Raw genomic sequence first — 19,549 nt, 5'->3', positions numbered from 1 at the left:
CCACACACTGCAGAATCAAAACTCACCCTCTTCCCATGGGATGTGGCACTTGTTAACAGAGAAATGAACTGGAAGATAATATGAAGTCCATCCCATGCCTTCTTACTAGGTTTGGTTACTTCTAGGGTTCCTACCTCAAAGCTGTTCAGCCAAGACCCTAGTTCATCCATCAGATCCACAGACTCTCTTAGGGTAGAAGGCTATTCCTATCCTCTTTCTATCCATAAACCTCACCTGGTAAGGGAGTCTTGCTGACTCACTGTTTCAGGCCCCGGCAGGATCCAAAACACCAGCTACCAGGGAGTGTTCACAGAAGAATGCTTCCAGACTGTTACACGTGCCATAGTGCATAATAATCTAAACATTGCTACCATTTGGAAAATAGTTTAAAATATAACAATTTTAGGTTAAAAATAATCTGTTATGCTTGAAGAGTAGATTCTCTCCTGGCATTCCCATGTCGATTGTTATATCACACTATTCTGTGTTTCTATCCATAGTAATTGCATATCACATAAGTACAAAGCCCAAATAACACATAGAATGACATTTACTAATGCATACTCCCCCCTCCTCCCAAAAAAACCCTTAAAATCTGCCACACATCAAAAGAATATGAAACTAATAACAAATGTGAAAGGAAACAAGGAAGATTGACCTCCACACATTAAGAGGCCTTCTCATCTCATTCCCTAATGTGCCTGGTCTGTTGTACTTTGGTATTTGGTGGTCCTAGTTAATTATGTATCCCCTTGTTTTAATTCATTGGACTATTTAAGGGACACCAGATTAAAAATTACACTTCTCTCTGGAGTTGCTTTATCTACCAGTGTTACAAATAGCACCTAAAATTATGCCAACTGAAAGAGAATAGAAAATAATGTTTCTCTGTTTTGTCACTTTGTTCACCCTGTGCACTTGACAGAATTTTGTGTACAATTACTTTAAAATGTTCTCCCTGCAGTCAATCACTTCCTCCTGTGCAGGGTGGGTCTTTCACAAACACAAAAAGGGGAGAAAAAAATAAAAATAAGAAAATGGATTGAAAAGCCACAAAAATTAGCCAGGGGCTCAAGGAAACTGAACTCAGTGGGAGTTTCAGGTATGCAAGGAGTGCCGGTTTGGGACCTTGATGTTCCTTAGGTGTATTTTGCTGTTGTTCATGAATAATAATCAGAATGACATGAATTATTCATGTCTGTGGTAGTGTTACTAGACAGAGCACTATACCCACTCACAAGATGAATTGCCAACAGAAAACAGTGCTATCAGTAATATGACAAAAATGTTCTTTTTGGATCCTCTAGCCATTTTTCTGTTCCTCCTTTGTATAAGAAAAAGTGGCAAGCCATTCAGTGGTTAATAACAACCATTATCTGCCTCATCTGCCTTGAAATCAGCCTGTCAGATTTTAAGAGTTTTATTATGTAGCCAGGAACTGAGCTTTCTGCAAACAGAAATGGCAAGATTTCTCTTTTCATGTGAGCATTTGGAAAATTCTTGAATGCTTCTGAAAACATTCATAAACTACTGTCCCTAACAGAACAACAAGTAATATAATCGTAGCAGGTCTAATGAGCAATAGCCTTCCATTCAGAGTTCTGGTCCCCTATTCCATGAAGTCTGAATACAGAATCTGTTAAAATCCTTTCTTTTTTTCTATTGCTTTGCAAGAAAATGCTGCAAACAAAGAAGCCAGGTCATGTCTCAATCAATATAAACTGCTGTAATTCTTCACTGGAAAAGGCACATAGAATCTTACTTCTTGGGTTTTTTAAAACTTTTATAACCATTTGATATTTCTTGCATACTCTACACAGTCTCTGACCCTCAGCATTCCCTGCTGGCAGTCGGGCTTCGAAATCCATGGATGACTGTGTAAAAGATAACTGCCAGATCCTGCTTGCTAGTCTACAAATAAAAGGAGGAAGTGCTGTGTTTACCTTAGGCATTGGCTAAACAAGAGGCTATTCATGATGTTCTATCAAAAAGGTGCTGGAACAACCCTACAAGCCAGCCCCAAACCAAACAAGTTTGGCTAGGAAGTGTCTGACCTCTTGATTCTTCCATTCAGCAGGACAGCCTGGCTCCTGCCATGCATAGCTGTGGGCAGCTTTACATCTGTCGTGTGCCCCAGAATCTTGTACAGGTGCTGCCAGAGCCCCTTCTTTGCAGCACTGCTGCAGCCCAGGCAAAGGATGCTTGCTGGACACACTGGGAAAAGAAAAGGCACTTTCTGCAGATGAGTGAGTGGAAGCAGATACCACATGTAGCCCTCCAAAAGTCTTCTCTCCTTCCCATCACCGGGGAAAGCAATGACAGCCTATTATCCAGGAATATTTTTCATTATAAGAATTTAGGGGAAGATTTTCGAAGACATGAAGAGCAGTTAGGCACCCAATGTCCACTTGGGTTTGGGTGCCTAACTGCCCTTCATGCCTTTCCCCTTAATCACAGGAACATATTTAACCTTTGGGTGGGCTAGAGTTCACTTCATTACCCCTCTCCAGTGCCTACAAAACCCCCAGCTCTCATAGAAGAGTAGCTGGAGACCCAGAGTTCAGTCTCTAAGGATTTTCAGCAAGGATTGCACAGGGTCAACCTCCCCACATTCAAGTCCCACAAGGAACTAAAAAAATGAATTTAATTAAATAACTTCATAAATCTTATGATAAAGAAACAAATAATCTAATTTTTACAACATGACATGGCTATAATCCTTTACCTTCATAGTTATACATAAACATAAATAAAGAAAACAAATTAAAATCTGAACAGTTCAGTCCTCACAGAAATACGGTGAGAAGAAACTGAAACTTCCCAAAAGCTTAGGTTTTGTTCACCTAAGTCTCAGCTCAGCTTCTCCCAACTCACACAGGGCACATGGCCTTCTGCAAAGCAGCTGCCCTGACTGCTTGCCCTCATGGAGTCTGACCCAAGCAACAGGGAACTTATTGGAGCAGACCCAAAACTACCACACCCTATTCCAGAAGCTTCTGGATGTGGAGCGCCTAGCAACAATGACCCAGACACAGCTCACCCCTACCTCCCCCCAATAGATCTCTTAAAGAGATATCTCCCTATTAGGCTTATACACATGTATGGATGCTGCCTGTATACTGATGCACATTAGTTTCTGATTTCTGTGGTGCAGCAGCTTAGCATGGATTTTTCAGGTCATTTTGCTGTTGTCTTGATGTATGTCAAAGGGTTATTCTCGGTTTTTAGAGTGAACTTGGCCCCATAGAGGTAGTCATGGAACTGCTCTGTGATGGCCCATTTCAATGCCAGGAACTCCACTTGATGAGCAGGGTAGTTTCTCTCAAGTGGTGTGAGACCTCGACTTGCTAACCAGGGCCGGCTCCAGACCCCAGCGTGCCAAGCGCGCGCGTGGGGCAGCATTTTAACTGGAGGGCGGCAGGCAGGTCCGGCGGACCTTCCGCAGTCATGCCTGTGGGAGGGCCAACGGAGCCGCGGGACGACCGGACCTCCCGCAGGCATGACTGTGGCGGGTGCGCTGGTCCTGCAGCTCGTGTGGACCTCCTGCAGGCATGCCTGCGGAAGCTCCACCGTAGGCGCGGGACCAGCGCACAGGTCCGCAGCTCGTGTGGACCTCCTGCAGGCATGCCTGCGGAAGCTCCACCGTAGGCGCGGGACCAGCAGCACGTCTGCGGGAGGTCCTGCGGAGGCGCGGGACCGGCGCCCGGCAGCACGAGCGGCGCAGCGCACCGCCCTGCTTGGGGCGGCAGAATTCGTAGAGCCGCCCCTGTTGCTAACGCTACCAGTCGGAGTTTGCCCTCACGCTCTTGATAAAGGACAGCGCCTAAATCGGTGTAGCTTGCGTTGACATGAAGTTCATATGGCTGGGTGGGATCAGCGTACACCACAACAGGTGCTTGAATGAGCTGTTGAATGATTTTATGGAAAGCTTCTTCACACTCAGCAGTCCACTACTTTCCAAAAGGTGCACCCACATTAAAGTATTGATGGGAGGTGGGTTCCCCTTCTTCTTATTTGTGGGGGGCTATCCCTTGGTGAGCTCTGTGAGTGCATGTATGATGTGCAAAAAATTCTTTATGAACCTGCGGTAATAGCCACAGAATCCCAGAAACAACTGTAATTCCTTGAGAGTCGCAGTCCTCGGCCAGGTGGTTACCGCCTTCACCTTCTCTGGGTCTGTAGCTATACCATCTGCAGACACTATGTGTCCCATGTACCGCACGGATGTCTGGCAGAAGATGCACTTGTCTAAGGATAACTTGAGGCCAGCCTGTTCCAAACGATTCAGAACTTTGCACAGCTGAGTCTCGTGTTCTTCTAAAATGTGCCCGAACACTACAATGTCATCCAAGTACACCATAGCCTCCAATGAAGTGGGTATTCACCCACGAAAGGTCATGCTCCAAAACGTCTGTTAGTCTATAAGGTGCCACAGGATTCTTTGCTGCAAGTACAGCAGACACTCTAACAGGTGCATGTCCCCTACCACTCGCTCCATGAGTCACTGAAACATGGGTGGAGCTCCAGATACTCCCTGGGGCATGCAATTAAATTGGTAAAACCCTAAGGAGGATATGAATGCTGTCTTCTCTGGGTCCTCTAGTGCCATAGGCATTTGATAGTATCCACTGCAGAGGTCAAGGACAGAGAACCAGCAGCTACCATTCAGGCTATCCAAGGCGTCATCCACCCGGGAACGACCCTGATGTTCACCCAGTGTTTTATGTATCCAAACTGCATTGCATGTCTATTTTAGATTGTAAGCCCCTGGGAGCAGTGACCATAGCTTCCTTTCTCTCCTGTAGTACACAAAATATATTGCCAGCATTCAGTAAATAATCATAAATAATGGGTCAGTGGAGCACTTTGGGTCTATGGTGAGACGAGGAGGAAATTTTACCAGTCACTTATTACTCAAGCAACTCCTAGCAGCTGATCTGATTTTGGAATAGCATTGGTCTTGACCTCATCAAGAAAGTCATTTGCTTCCCCTCTCTAATTTAGTAAGACACTTGTAATCACAAGTGTTTGGAGAGAACAGCAAAGTAATAACCCCTAGAAGGTTGGCATTTTTCAAACTACCAACTAAAAGAATGGCTAAGAGGTTGTATAAATATGTCTGCAGAGAATTAACCAGGTAAGTGCTGAAACTGTTGCAAAGGCAATGTATTCAGCCTTTGAAGGATGAAGACTCTTGCATTATTCTCTGTAAGTGCTGTTTATCTGACTGTCCTTGCCATAAAAGCATGTTGTGGACTATCTGAAACTTCAGTCTGTGTTTTTATACTTTGGCAAGGAGCAGCCTGCAATGCTCTCTACTATTCATCTTCACACCAAAGAAATATTGATGAGCTCCCTCAGAAAATGTGCATAAACATTGGAATGCTGTAAATCCCTCAAGTAGACACTGCATACCAACTCTATCATCAACAATCGGCACATACCCTAATTGAATGGGTCAGGTAGGAACAATAATATCACCAGGATGTGAAGCCTTTCCAAATCTCCAAATAGACTGAGCCCTGGTCTACACTATGAGTTTAGCTCGAATTTAGCAGCGTTAGATCGATTTGACCCTGCACCCGTCCACATGATAAAGCCGTTATTTTCGACTTAAACGACTGTTAAAATTTATTTTGGTACTCCTCCCCCGATGAGGGCATTAGTGCTGAAATTGACCTTGCCGGGTTGAATTTGGGGTAGTGTAGTCACAATTTGATCGTATTGGCCTCTGGGGGCTATCCCAGAGTGCTCCATTGTGACCACTCTGGACAATGCTCTCAACGCCAATGCACTGGCCAGGTAGACAGGAAAAGGCCCGCAAACTTTTGAATCTCATTTCCTGTTTGGCCAGCGTGGCAATCTGCAGGTGAGTGCAGATCTCATCAGCAGAGGCGACCATGATGGAGTCCCAGAATCGCAAAAGAGCTCCAGCATGGACCGAACAGGAGGTACGGGATCTGATCGCTGTATGGGGAGACAAATCTGTGCTATCAGAACTCCGTTCCAAAAGACGAAATGTCCAAACATTTGAAAAAATCTCAAAGGGCATGAAGGACAGAGGCTATAACAGGGACCTGCAGCAGTGCCACGTGAAACTTAAGGAGATGAGGCAAGCCTACCAAAAAACCAGAGAGGCAAACGGCTGCTCCGGGTCAGAGCCCCAAACATGCCGCTTCTATGATGAGCTGCATGCCATCCTAGGTGGTGCAGCCACCACTACCCTACCCGTGTGCTTTGACTCCATCAGTGGAGTAGCACGCAACATGGATGTGGGTTTGGGGGACAAGGAGGATGATGAGGAGGAGGTTGAAGATAGCTTACAGCAAGGAAGCGGAGAAACCATTTTCCCCGATAGCCAGGAACTGTTTCTCACCCTGGACCTGGAGTCAGTACCCCCAAAACCCACCTAAGGCTGCCTCCCAGACCTGCCAGGTGGAGAAGGGACCTCTGGTGAGTGTACCTTTGTAAATATTATACATGGTTTAAAAGCAAGTGTGTTTAATGATTAATTTGCCCTGGCATTTGTGGACGTATTTTAGCATGCGCGCCTATAATACGGTGCCCTATATATATATGGGTTAGTAGAAGAAGAGATCGAATTGATGAGACCGCCTAATATAATCCTGCGCTTATAGTGCGGAAAATACGGTAATTTGCCCTGGCATTCGTGGCAGTACAGCTACTGGAAAAGTCTGTTAACGTGTCTGGGGATGGAGCGGAAATCCTCCAGGGACATCTCCATAAAGATCTCCTGTATGTATTCCCAAAGCCTTTGCAAAAGGTTTCTGGGGAGGGCAGCCTTATTCCATCCTCCATGGTAGGACACTTTACCACGCCAGGCCAGTAGCACATTGTCTGGAATCATTGCATAACAAAGTATGGCAGCGTATGGTTCCAGTGTTTGCTGGCATTCAAACAGCAAACGTTCTTTATCTCTCTGTGTGATCCTCAGGACAGTAATAGCATTCCTGGTCACCTGGTTGAAGTAGGGTGATTTTATTAAGGGGATATTCAGAGGTGCCCATTCCTGCTAGGCTGTTTGCCTGTGGCTGAACAGAAATGTTCCCCGCTGTTAGCCACCCAGTGAGGGAGGGGTGAAGCGATCATCCCAGAGAATTGGGTGTGAGTGGGGGGAGGTTAGTTGGGTTTGTGCTGCACATTAACCCAAAAACTGCAGCCTCTCCTTTTAAATGGCCGACCCATTTTAAATGGCCAACCCAATGGCTGCTTGGTATGGGAAATGAGGGCACTGCTGTTTGAAACGATTCCCACATGTTATGAAGGTTAAAGATAGGGTGACCAGACAGCAAATCTGGGACAGGGGGTGGAGAGTAATAAAAGCCTATATTAGAAAAAGACCCAAAAATTGGGACTGTCCCTATAAAATCGGGACATCTGGTCACCCTAGTTAAAGAAGACAAAAGACTGTGTCTTACCATGGCTGCCTGCAAGCCAAATTCTGTTGCCCGGCCCTGTGTGAAAGATCTCTCACACCAAACCGGCATACCCTCAATAAGAGGCAAATGTGACCTTGTACCGAAAGCACATGTGCTATGTAATGTTAAGAGCAAGCTTTACCGTGAAAGAGTCTACCCATTGTTCTCTAAAATGTGTCTTTTTAACTACCACTCTCCCATTTTTTTTCTCCACCAGCTGCAAATGTTTGAACACTCACATTATCTTCTCCTTCACAGAGACTAGCGAAGATTAGAAGGCAAAAAAAACACACTTGCGATGCAATGTTCTCTGAGTTCATGCAGTCCTCCCACACTGAAAGAGCCTAGCAGAATGTGTGGAGGCAGACAGTGTTGGAGTCCAGGAAAGCACAATATGAACACGAGGACAGGTGGTGGACTGAAGATAATAAGTGGAGGCTGAAGATGATAGGTGGCGTCAGCTTGGTGACAGAAGGCAAGAGGCAATTCTGAGGCTACTAGAGGAACAAACTGATATGCTCTGGCGTATGGTTGAGGTTCAGGAAAGGCAGTTTGAGCACAGACCGCCGCTACAGCCCCTGTGTAACCAACCGCCCTCCTCCCCAAGTTTCATAGCCTCCTCACCCAGATGCCCAAGAATGCGGTGGGGGAGTCTCTGGGCACCCAACCACTCCACCCCAGAGGACTGCCCAAGCAACAGAAAGCTGGCATTCAATAAGTTTTAAAGTGTGGTGTGGCCTTGTCCTTCCCTCCTCCCCCACCCCACCTGGTGCTTCCCTCCTCCCCCACCCTTTCCGGGCTACCTTGGCAGTTATCCCCCTGTTTGTGTGATAAATTAATAAAGAATGCATGAATGTGAAGCAACAATGACTTTATTGCCTCTGCAAGTGGTGATTGAAGTGGGGAGGGGAGGGTGGTTAGCTTACAGGGAAGTAGAGTGAAACGAGGTGGGGAGGGGGTCATCAAGTAGAAACAAACAGAACCTTCACCCCGTAGCCTGGTCAGTCATTAAACTGATTTTCAAAGCTTCTCTGATGTGCACCACGCCCTCCTGTACTCTAACTGCCCTGGTGTCTGGCTGCGCGTAATCAGAGGCCAGGCGATTTGCCTCAACCTCCCACCCCTCCATAAACGTCTCCCCCTTACTCTCACAGATATTGTGGAGTGCACAGCAAGCAGTAATAACAATGGGAATATTGGTTTTGCTGAGGTCTGAGCGAGTCAGTAAACTGCACCAGCGCGCTTTTAAACATCCAAATGCACATTCTACCACTATTCTGCACTTGCTCAGCCTGTAATTGAACAGATCCTGACTACTGTCCAGGCTGCCTGTGTACGGCTTCATGAGCCATGGCATTAAGAGGAAGGCTGGGTCCCCAAGGATAACTATAGGCATTTCAACATCCCCAACGGTGATTTTCTGGTCTGGAAAGAAAGTCCCTTGCTGCAGCTTTTGAAACAGACCAGAGTTCCTGAAGATGCGAGCATCATGTACCTTTCCCAGCCATCCCACGTTGATGTTGGTGAAACGTCCCTTGTGATCCACCAGTGCTTGCAGCACCATTAAAAAGTACCCCTTTCATTTTATGTACTCGCTGGCTTGGTGCTCCGGTGCCAAGATAGGGATATGGGTTCCATCTATCACCCCACCACAGTTAGGGAATCCCATTGCAGCAAAGCCATCCACTACGACCTGCACATTTCCAAGAGTCACTACCCTTGATAGCAGCAGCTCTTTGATTGCGTTGGCTACTTGGATCACAGCAGCCCCCACAGTAGAGTTGCCCATTCCAAATTGATTCCCGACTGACCGGTAACTGTCTGGCATTGCAAGCTTCCACAGGGCTATTGCCACTTGCTTGTGAACTGTGAGGGCTGCTCTCATCTTGGTATTCTTGTGCTTCAGGGCAGGAGAAAGCAAGTCACAAAATTCCATAGAAGTGCCCTTATGCATGCAAAAGTTTCACAGCCACTGGGAATCATCCCAGACATGCAACACTATGTGGTCCCACCAGTCTGTGCTTGTTTCCTGAGCCCAGAATTGGCATTCCACAACATGAACCTGCCCCATTAACACCATGATGTCCACATTGCCAGGGCCCGTACTTTGAGAGAAGTCTGTGTCCATGTCCTCATCACTCTTGTCACTGTCGCCTCCTCGCCTGGCTTTGCTTTTGCAGGTTCTGCATATACTGCAGGATAATGCGCGTGGTCTTCACAGTGCTCATAATTGCAGCGATTTGATTGTCTGCTGTTGCTCTGACGGAGGGAGGGGCAACTGATGACATGGCTTAGAGGGTTGGCTTACACGGTTGTCACACAGAATGGTCCCCTCAAGGATTGAACTTACAACCTTGGGCCAATGATCAAGCCACTGAGCTATCCCTCCCCCCACTATTCACGGAGGGAAGGAGTGGGGAGCAAATGAATACAAAACAAATCTGGTCTCTTTATTGTTTTGATCCACTCCATCTTTCTTATACATCTTAGGCTGGCAGCAGACATGCCATTGGTGCAGTACGACTGCTGGCCATCGTCGTCTCCTGGCTGCTCGGCAGAAGACAGTGCAGTACGATTGCTAGCCATCGTCGTCTCCTAGCTGCTCACCAGAAGATGGTGCAGTACGACTGCTGGCCATCATCGTCTCCCATTTATGTCCAGGCGCCCCTGGCTGACCTCACTGAGACCAGCCAGGAGCACACATATCTGCCCAGGGGCCCCCGACCTACCTCACCGAGGTCGACTAAAAGAGCACCTAGGAGACAACGACGATGGCTACCAATTGTAGTGCACCGTCTGCTGCCAAAAGGCAATGAGCTGCTGCTGTGTAGCAATGCAGTACCATGTCTGGCAGCACCCAGGAGACATATGGTGACGGTGAGCTGAGCGGGCTCCATGCTTGCCGTGGTATGTCGTCTGCACAGGTAACCAAGGAAAAAAGGCGAGAAATGATTTATTGCCATTGCTTTCACGGAGGGAGGAGGGGGGGCCTGATGACATTTACCCAGACCCACCCGCGACAATGTTTTTGCCACATTGGGAGCTCAACCCAGAATTCCAATGGGCAGCAGAGATGCGGGAACTGTGGGATAGCTACCCACAGTGCAATGCTCCGGAAGTCTACGCTAGCCTCGGTACTGTGGACACACTCCGCCGAGTTAATGCTCTTAATGGTCTTAAGTGGGGACATACACAATCAACTGTATAAAATCAATTTCTAAAAAATCAATTTCTATAAATTCGACCTAATTTCGTAGTGTAGACATACCCTGAGAATCTAACAGCATTGCATTTCGGTAGTTTGGACAATATAGCCTTCACAGAGACTGCTTTCATTAATTTTGGTTCACCTGACAGCTCTAAAAAGGATTTGTAGGTAACTCCGATGCAAAGAAATGTCAAAACGTCAAAAGCATGTGATATGTTACAAGGTCAACACAATGAACAAAATGAATGACTTATTTATGCAGCTTCTTCTTTGCACAGCACTAACTAGGCATCTGTGACATTTATAAAATTTATTATTAAATTTATTATTAAATTTCCTCTTTCCTCTGTATAACACCTGTGTTTAAAATTTTGCAGAAGAACTAATCAAGATGTTAATATGTTGCAACCCTAATGCTGAATTTCAAATGTTGCTGGAAATCCAATAATTGTCATGCCAAATCTTGTCATGCCTTTGAATAGCAAATACAATAACTTGAGATTAAAACCCTTTTTATAAATGCTCCATTTAATCCTACAAACCTGAAATTTTTCATGGAGGTGCCACAGTATATTATTAAGGCCTGTACATTTGGTGTTCCTTGTTATAATTGTCCCATATCAAATAACTTCTCTGTGATGCCATCTATTTGTATTTGTCCACATATATTTTCTATCAAAGCCTTCCCATAGCTATTAGATGTAGTAGAGGCAGGGGGATGAGTGGGCCGACCAGGGGACTTGGAGTAAAAAAAAACCTGGTTTTATTCCTGATTCTGCCACTGACTCACGCTTTGGCTGTGGGAAAGTGATTTAGCTCGCTCAGCATCAGTATTTCTATTTGTGAGAGGAGGCTAATTTTAACAGTAAATTAGACCACATGCTTGCCTAGGTACTGTGGGGAACAATACTTCACTGACAAGGAAATAGATGAGATGATGAAACAGATCTTTATATTTTTTATCGTCTATGACTACATAATGATACTTACCCGTCTTTATAAAATGCATTAGGATCCTTGGGGCACAAATTAATAATTATTTAAATCAGAAATGTGTGTTTCTTGTCTACTACTTGTCCTTCACTATTGGCACATTCTTTTCATGGGGACAAGAGGAAGCTCTGCTCAGAGAAGTGTAACTGATCATTTTCATTTGTAAAAGGCAAATCATTAGACCCACTGTACACTAATTCATTAAAGTATTGTTCCCTCAGAGATCACTCTACATTGTGTAGTAGTTTTCTGACAAAAGCAGAATAGTCCGAGTCATCATCACCATTGCTCTCCTTATGCACAGATATAGATAATCTTCTTGTGCCATTTGTTTTCAATTCCAGTTTTCTATTCTTGTCTAGTTCCAGCAATAGCCGTTGTAAGTGTCCCCTTTATAAAACACATCTAAACATAGCATGTGAATTGAGCATGATTTCTGGTGGAGACCACACTCCACTTGGTGCAGGACTAGGGGAAGTGGCAAAGGTGGCTTTCCTCAATCTTATTCTCAGTGCCTGGAATAGGTTTGAGCAGCCTCAGGGCTGCTCTGACTTGTGCCTTGTTGCCTAATGGCCCCAAGATGCCATTCCAGCAGCTCAGAATAGTTAGAGGGCAGTGATGCCCCAGTCACACCCCATTTCTTCCATCATACCGAGCTGTGATGCGGATAGCATAGGGGCATTATGCTGGCTCCAACACCAAGAGAATTCTCATCTCCAGTGCTCCATTGGCTTTACAGACCTTTGTGCCAGCGCAGCTGGCATAAAGGGGTCAGAGTGTAATGATGAATCAGTCCCATTGGCTCTGTTCTCCAGCCCCATGGATGTGTAACTGAGCACAGAGCCCCTTCAGTCAGGCTGTGTGCTCATTTCCAGAATTCCATCCTAAATACTTTCTCAGGCAAAACTCCTGCCACTGAAGATGTTGCTGGAGTAGAGACTTCAAGGTTCAGCCTAAATAGTCCAGTTATCTGGGAAATTTTAGCTAGTGATCCATCTGCAGAGCTCCACTTGTACAATAACTTTTTATTCAAACTTAGGGACAAATATTGACCTACTTTCCACATACACACATATCAGGAGCACAACACACAAGCCTGTATGGCTGGAGGAGGATCTTGCAGAAGATGGCTGTCCTACATCTGGGTGCCCTGAAAGGAAGCAGAATGTGCCCTCCACAGGGCCTTCTCAACAGCAGCAATGGAGAGACATACCAGTCCATGGCTTAAGGTCATGTGACACACCAGCTATGCCATGGTTTCTGTGCACAGTACCCTGGGTTTTTTCCTAATTTAAATGCAATAGATTGCATAAAGGGAGGGGAGGAGGCTTTCTGGAGCAGCAACCTATTCACAGTATCAGAGGGGTAGCCATGTCAGTCTGGATCTGTAAAAGCAGCAAAGAGTCCTGTGGCACCTTATAGACCAGGGGTAGGCAACCTATGGCACGTGTGCCGAAGGCAGCACACGAGCTGATTTTCAGTGGCACTCGAACTGCCCGGGTCCTGCCCACCAGTCCAGGGGGCTCTGCATTTTAATTTAATTTTAAATGAAGCTTCTTAAACATTTTAAAAACCTTATTTACTTTACATACAACAATAGTTTAGTTATACATTATAGACTTATAGAAAGAGACCTTTTAAAAACGTTAAATAATAAATGAAGACTCGGCACGGCACTTCTGAAAGGTTGCCGATCCCTGTTATAGACTAACAGACATATTAGATGCATCCGACGAAGTGGGTATTCACCCACGAAAGCTCATGCTCCAATGCGTCTGTTAGTCTATAAGGTGCCACAGGACTCTTTGCTGAACCTATTCACAGTATGAATTCAGTCATTCCTTTTTTGCCCTGAACATGAATTTATGTTTATGTGATTGTGGCGAAGTGGGAAGGTTCTCAATGTGTTCTTTGAATGCCAAGTGGGGAGTATTGACCTGGGAAGGTTGCAGGGGAGTTTTGCTGGGACTGTCTGCATTGGGGGATGGGAGACTTTCCTTGTGGGAGGATACTTGAGCACGTAACAATGAGAACCCAGGATGGGGGTTGGAGGCCAGGTAACACCTCTGCCCAGGAAACAGGACACAGGCTGGGGGAGGAGCCGGGGGGGCAGGCTGAGTGAGATGGCTGGAGGGAGTTTCAGTTTGGAGCTGGTTGGGACAATGGAGGGGAGCCCTGATGGGCTCTGGCCTCCCAACAGGGCTCTGGCCTCCCTTTCCCCGCTCTCTCCCCAGATGGACCTAACTGAGGGGGTCCTGTTGTCTGTACCTGCAAGACCTGTCTTGGACTGTGTTCCTGTCATCTAAATAAACCTTCTGTTTTACGGGCTGGCTGAGAGTCATGGTGAACCACAGGAAGCCGGGGGTGTAGGGCCTTGTCTCCCCCCACACTCCATGACAACACTGAAAATGATGGTGAGGGAGGGAGGGGCATACCAGTGCATCATGGATGATGGTATGTGTTGAAAACACCTCTATTATCTTTGGGGACTGTCCCTCTGAAATCTACCAGACTAACTTTATTTTTTTTTTTTAATGAGGTTTGTGTATGCCGGCATTTGAAGGAAATCATAAATACTGAACAGAAACCTCAGGACCTTGATTTGATTCCTGATATTAGTCAAAGAAATGTGACTCTCACCCAGTACATGCTGCAGCTTTGTGCTCCCACTGTTCAGACTTCAGATGAAACAATCCCTTTATTTTGACTTTCCTTGTTGATTAATAGATCAAAACTGATTTTTCAAAGATTCCACCCTATAAATCACTGTGATAGTTGGAGATTAAAGTTGATGACCAATGTTATCTTTTATAATGAATGGAAATAAAAATAGTGAAATGTATTTAGAATATTGATCAGAAGATAGCACTGTGCCAAACACAGTAGCAATGACTGTCTGCTGGCAATAAACTGACTTCTCTCTTCTCTCTGTTTTGCACAGTCCTGCTAAGCCAATCCTCACTAGAATGAGCACAAAACAAAATGAGTAACTGCTTTTGTACATCAACATTAAATGGAAAGAAGCTTGGGAAGGAGCCTTCAATGGAGAAGAATGTTGACAAGTGTGAAAATGCCCGATTGGTAAGAGCTGCCTTCTAAACATAGATCAGCCAGGCATGGAAGTGATTTTCTGAAGAGAGATGCAATCATGGATTACACACCAGCTCATTAGAAACTGTCACTGAATACAGCCTTCAGAAGACATGCATGAAAAGTCACATTTAGGGAATAAATTAAAAGGGATGTAGTTGTTGCTAGACAAAACTTATGTAATATATGCATTGAAAAGGTTTGTAAACTCATTTTTTTTATTCAACTGAAAAGCAAAAAGCTTTAAAACCTTTCACAGTAGAGAGAGACAGTTAACTCAAGACTATTTCTGTTCCAGTAGCCAGGAAACTGATAGGACATCACTCTTAAATAAGCATTTATAAATAGACTCTCTGAATGTTTCCATCTCCTAGAGGAAAAAGTATAACTTTTACTGCAGCATTTCTGCACTTTGTTTATTTCACTGTATAATAAATTGGTTAAAAATGTAAAGCTTCTCAATTTTTACTGCATATGTCCTCTGTTTAATTTATGTCTGTAACAAACTTATAACTGAAGAATTATTTCTGACGTATATTGTAGTTCTGTGAAGGCATATATACAATAAGTTTCATCTTTCTGAATGTCATAATGCTGTTGATTCCCATGCAACATAGACTTGCTCCTATTTAAGGTGGCAAAATAAAACCACTTATTTACAAAAAGAAAAGGGAGGGGGAGAAATTACTTGACACCTGAAATGTAACACACAGCTGCAGTTAAGCACTTTTGTATTTTTTCCTGTTCTATGTCATATAACCACTTAATGAAATCCAGTGGCCTGTGTTATACAGGAGGTCAGAGAAGATGATCTAATGGTCCCATCTGGCCTTACAATCTATGAATCTGACTAGTAAACAGGTACATTTTACAAAACACTATGTAAAAGCTCTGGGCCAGAGTCACTGCTATGCTCTGGCTGCTATGTGTGGTGTGAAGCAGCTGGAGCACAGCAGTGGCTGTGGCCCTTCACATTTTATTTTGCTTATGTGGCGTGAGAGGCATATTACCACCAAGTTATTCTGACTTTGGTGCAACATTTTGTTGCTGTTCATAAGGTTCCTTGCCAAGCAAACTCATTCTGGAAAGCAATAGAATAGTAAGAGCAGTCTGAAGCCTGGAATGTGAGCAGATAATTATTCTAGAGAGGAGTATTTTAGAAGTGAGCAGCCTTTGTATTATTTCCTGATGCAATTCTAAGTTCAAAAGATTTGAAAGGCCACTATGATACTTGCTGGCATTCAGAAAAAGTATCTAGAATAACAATTGATTATTATTACAGGCCCCAAATAACAAATAGCTCTGGAAGAGGTACAGAGATAAAACAGGCTTTTAACTTCTGGCTGTAAATGAGTCACTGCAAAACAAAACTCTTCTGCATCTAAGTGCATGAATCTCAGTTATGCTCCTTTGGCTGAAGACAATGTCTGTGACCAAATTGTCAGTAAATAATGACTAGTTATTAAATAGCAATGTTAGCTGTTTGTCAAGGCACCTATATGGCCCTGATCACCATAGTAACTGCACACCTAACATATATGCTTGCCAAATAAGTTTACAGATAAATTTGGGTGGGATTTTCAAACACTCTGTCCCTTAGCCCAAGTCTGAATAAGTTGTAACCAATAGGAGTTTTGATTGACTTCAGTGGATGCTGAGCACCAATGCTGAGCGCTTTTGAAAGTCACACCCAAAAGTTGTCATCCAACATAAATCTATTCCTAGTCTCTGTCACCAAAATAAAGAGGAAGGATATAACATAAGTGATTTACATGAGTGGGTTTGGAAACTCATTAAGGCCCCAATTCAGCAAGGTATTTAAGCATGTGAGTAACCCCCCTGAAATCAATGGGACAACTCACATGCTCAAAGTTAGGCACATTTAGGCCTACTTTGCTAAATGGGGTCTTACTAAAGCTTGTCGTCATTTACCAGTGTTGGTATATCATAGGCACACTTTATCTCAGAAGTTTGTAAAGAGGTTTACCTGAATGTGCTACAGTATCATTGTAATCATTTGCTCCAGGGGTTACATTGTATTCTCGGTTTATTGCAGTCATGATATTTTTTCCTGCAATAGAAACTACATTAATTGGGTTTCTCTGTGCCATGCAATTTTGTTACTGCCTACTGAGTTTTGCATCATAGTGATTGTATAACTAAAAAGCCCACTTTAGACATACAAATGTTGCAAAAATGTGTCATCACGAGACCTTGTGGCTCTACTATTTCAATTAAAATGTACCATATGTACATAAATAAAGCAAAAAGTTACAAGGATGTACATCACTAAATGTTAATTAAGTATAAGTAGTATGTTTTTATCTTTTTAAAGGTGAACGCTTTCCCATTCCATTCCATTGTAATGTCAAAAATGTGTGTAATTTTTTTTAAAGTCAACAAACTGTAAAGAAAATTGTTGGAATACCTGACTTTCTGTAAAAAACTAAAATAAAATAAAATGACTACAATAATTTTTGTTACTTTAATATATGCTTAGTATTAAAGTACCTAATAAATGTCAATGATTAATTTTTGTAGCATACTGAAATAGAGTATGCTCATGCTTTTCTCCAGTTCACGTGTGGTAATGACTGCTCGTACTGCAATCAGTGTTCCCCCTTTCTAGATCCTACCCAAGCTCCACCCCTGCAATGTGATGCATAGGGACAGACCCCTGTGCTCATGTGGAGCCCCAGTAAAGAAAGTGGTCTCTGGATGGGCACAGGACTGTCCACACCCATCATATTTGCAGGATTGGGCCTTATTTGTTAAATGGTCTTCATTCTCTAATGGTAAACTTGGTTTCAAAAGATGCAAAATAATCAGGAGTTGAATACAGTAAAGCCATCTACAAAGCCACCCAGAGGAGCTGGATGCCAAGTGCCCACTAATTTTAATAGATTGATTACTCCTAGGCAGGTTTGTAAAGCTCAACTTAAATATTTTTGTGGAACTGAATAAAGCTCAGAGAGCTTTTTTCAATTCCAGTTTATACTTCTGTCACAAATGGCTATTCTGTTACCAGAAACCAAGTAATAGCTTAATTTCAGAAAGTATCTTATACCATCTCCTTTACATTGACATTAAATCAGTGGTGAGCTGGAGCCGGTTCGCACTGGTTCGCAAGAACCAGTTGTTAAATTTAGAAGCTGGTGTAGAACCAGTTGTTAAAGGGGCCGGCGGGTGGGCAAACTCCAGTCCACGGGCCACATCCGGCCCATGGGACCGTCCTGTCCAGCCCACCTGAGCTCCCAGCTAGGGAGGCTCCCCCAGCTCCTCCCCTGCTTTTCCCCCCTCGCAGAGCCCCAGTGTGCCAAGCCGCCGGCGCCAGCACTCTGGGCAGCTCTACAGCTCCTGCCGCTTTGAGCAGCATGGTAAGGGGGCAGGGCCGGGGCTGGGGTTGGATAAGGGGCAGGGAGGGGGTGGAGGTTCTGGGGGGGCAGTCAGGAGATGGGGAACGGGGGGGGGGGGGGTTGGGTAGGTGTGGGAGTTCCGGGGGCCTTTCAGGGTGGTGGTGGATAGGGTCAGGGAAGTCAGGTGACAGGAAGTGGGGCAAGTTGCGTAGGGGGGTGGGCTCCCGCAGCTATTTAAAGGACCGGGGTGGTAGAAGCAGGGGAGCCACGGGCCCTTTAAATAGCCCCCAGAGCCTAGGGGTAGCGGGGGGGGCTCCAGGGGCTATTTAAAGGGCCCGAAGCTCCAGCTGCCTCTGCCGCCCTAGTCCTTTAAATAGCCGTGGGACCCCCACTGCTTCCCCAGGGCTCCCGCAGCTATTTACAGGGCTGGGGCAGTAAAAGCAGGGAAGCCCCCGGCCCTTTAAATAGTCCCTGGAGCCCCGGGCTGCTGCTGTTATCCCGGTGGGGGGCACTTACATTACAGGGTGGGCTGGGGCTGGCTCTCACTCCCTCAGCCACGCCCCTTCCGCACCAGGCCCCACCCCTTCCAGGGGCCAGAGCTGGCCCCAGTGTACCAGTATGTCACTGGACTTACTTTCACCCCTGGTCTCGGGAGGGGGTGGTCAGGGGACAAGGAGCAGGGGGGTTGATAGGATGCAGGTTCTGAGGGGGGCAGTCAGGGGCAGGATGTGGGTTGGAGTCCAGGTGAAGGACCTGCCACCGAAATGCCGCCGAAAACTCGGAGTGAGTGAAGACACCCCCCACCACCACCACTGAAGTGCCGCCGAGGACACGGTAGGGAACTGGTTATTTGGATTTTGGGAGCTTATCACTGCTTTAAATAATTGAGGCCCCCCCCATTGTGATAGGTGCTGTACAAATATATCAAAAGTCATGGTCAAAGAGCTTACCATCTGATTGTTAATGTTGTGCAAAATCCTTATTGTGAAATATTTTTTCTGGATGAGATTAAACCTAGCTCCCTTCTCTCCATCTCTAATTGGCTGCCCAGGTCAAATTTACTCCTGCAACCCCATTAACTTCAGTGTATTTTTGCCTGGCTACAAGGTCAGGATTTGGACCTTCAGGTCTGTTTGGAAGTACTCGAAGATAACGTCTGTCTTCGGCAAGATCTCCCCATGGTAAAACTGGTTCTAAAGTCTAAGGGCGCAAATCTTCACTTACAACTGTTGCATAACTCCTAAAGTCAACTGGGGTTGTAGCAGATGCAAACCATTGCAGACTTTAGCCCCAAGAAGCTTTGTGAGCTTTATTGCTAAGTGCACAATCGCTGGTGCATCCACTACCATACCCCAGTCCCCACATGACCTCATGCGTGATTGTAAATTCATTTGGAATATAAAGACAAGCTCTTTGGCTTTGGTCTTGAATTATTCATCACAGTGAGCTTACCTTCACTACCA

The 19,549-nt window shown here is 45.1% G+C and overlaps 1 protein-coding gene and 1 long non-coding RNA gene across 5 annotated transcripts in view; one reads left to right on the top strand and one right to left on the bottom strand.

Moving 5' to 3' along the window:
• Positions 1-17,157, top strand: part of LHFPL3 (LHFPL tetraspan subfamily member 3) — a 406,285-nt gene extending 389,128 nt beyond the window's left edge. For all 3 annotated transcript variants that reach the window (XM_039517452.1, XM_039517478.1, XM_039517468.1), the window contains one exon: positions 14,582-17,157. In XM_039517452.1, coding sequence (XP_039373386.1) covers positions 14,582-14,610 — 29 coding nt within the window. In that variant the 3' untranslated portion in view covers positions 14,611-17,157. The remainder of the gene's footprint in view (positions 1-14,581) is intronic.
• Positions 1,845-2,923, bottom strand: LOC120392765. Of its 2 annotated transcripts, none has more exons than XR_005591780.1 (3): positions 2,726-2,923; positions 2,055-2,214; positions 1,845-1,911 (listed from the first exon to the last, which is right to left on the bottom strand). It is a non-coding gene; the product is annotated as an uncharacterized LOC120392765 (long non-coding RNA). The 2 variants fall into 2 exon arrangements; XR_005591784.1 differs by having other exon boundaries at positions 2,055-2,236; positions 2,791-2,885.
• Positions 17,158-19,549: the final 2,392 nt, after the last annotated feature.

This window comes from Mauremys reevesii, linkage group 1 (genome assembly GCF_016161935.1).
Source record: "Mauremys reevesii isolate NIE-2019 linkage group 1, ASM1616193v1, whole genome shotgun sequence".
Classification (NCBI taxonomy): domain Eukaryota; kingdom Metazoa; phylum Chordata; order Testudines; family Geoemydidae; genus Mauremys; species Mauremys reevesii.
The sequence above is the reverse complement of the archived record's forward strand: the minus strand, read 5'-3'. Positions and strand labels throughout refer to the sequence as shown.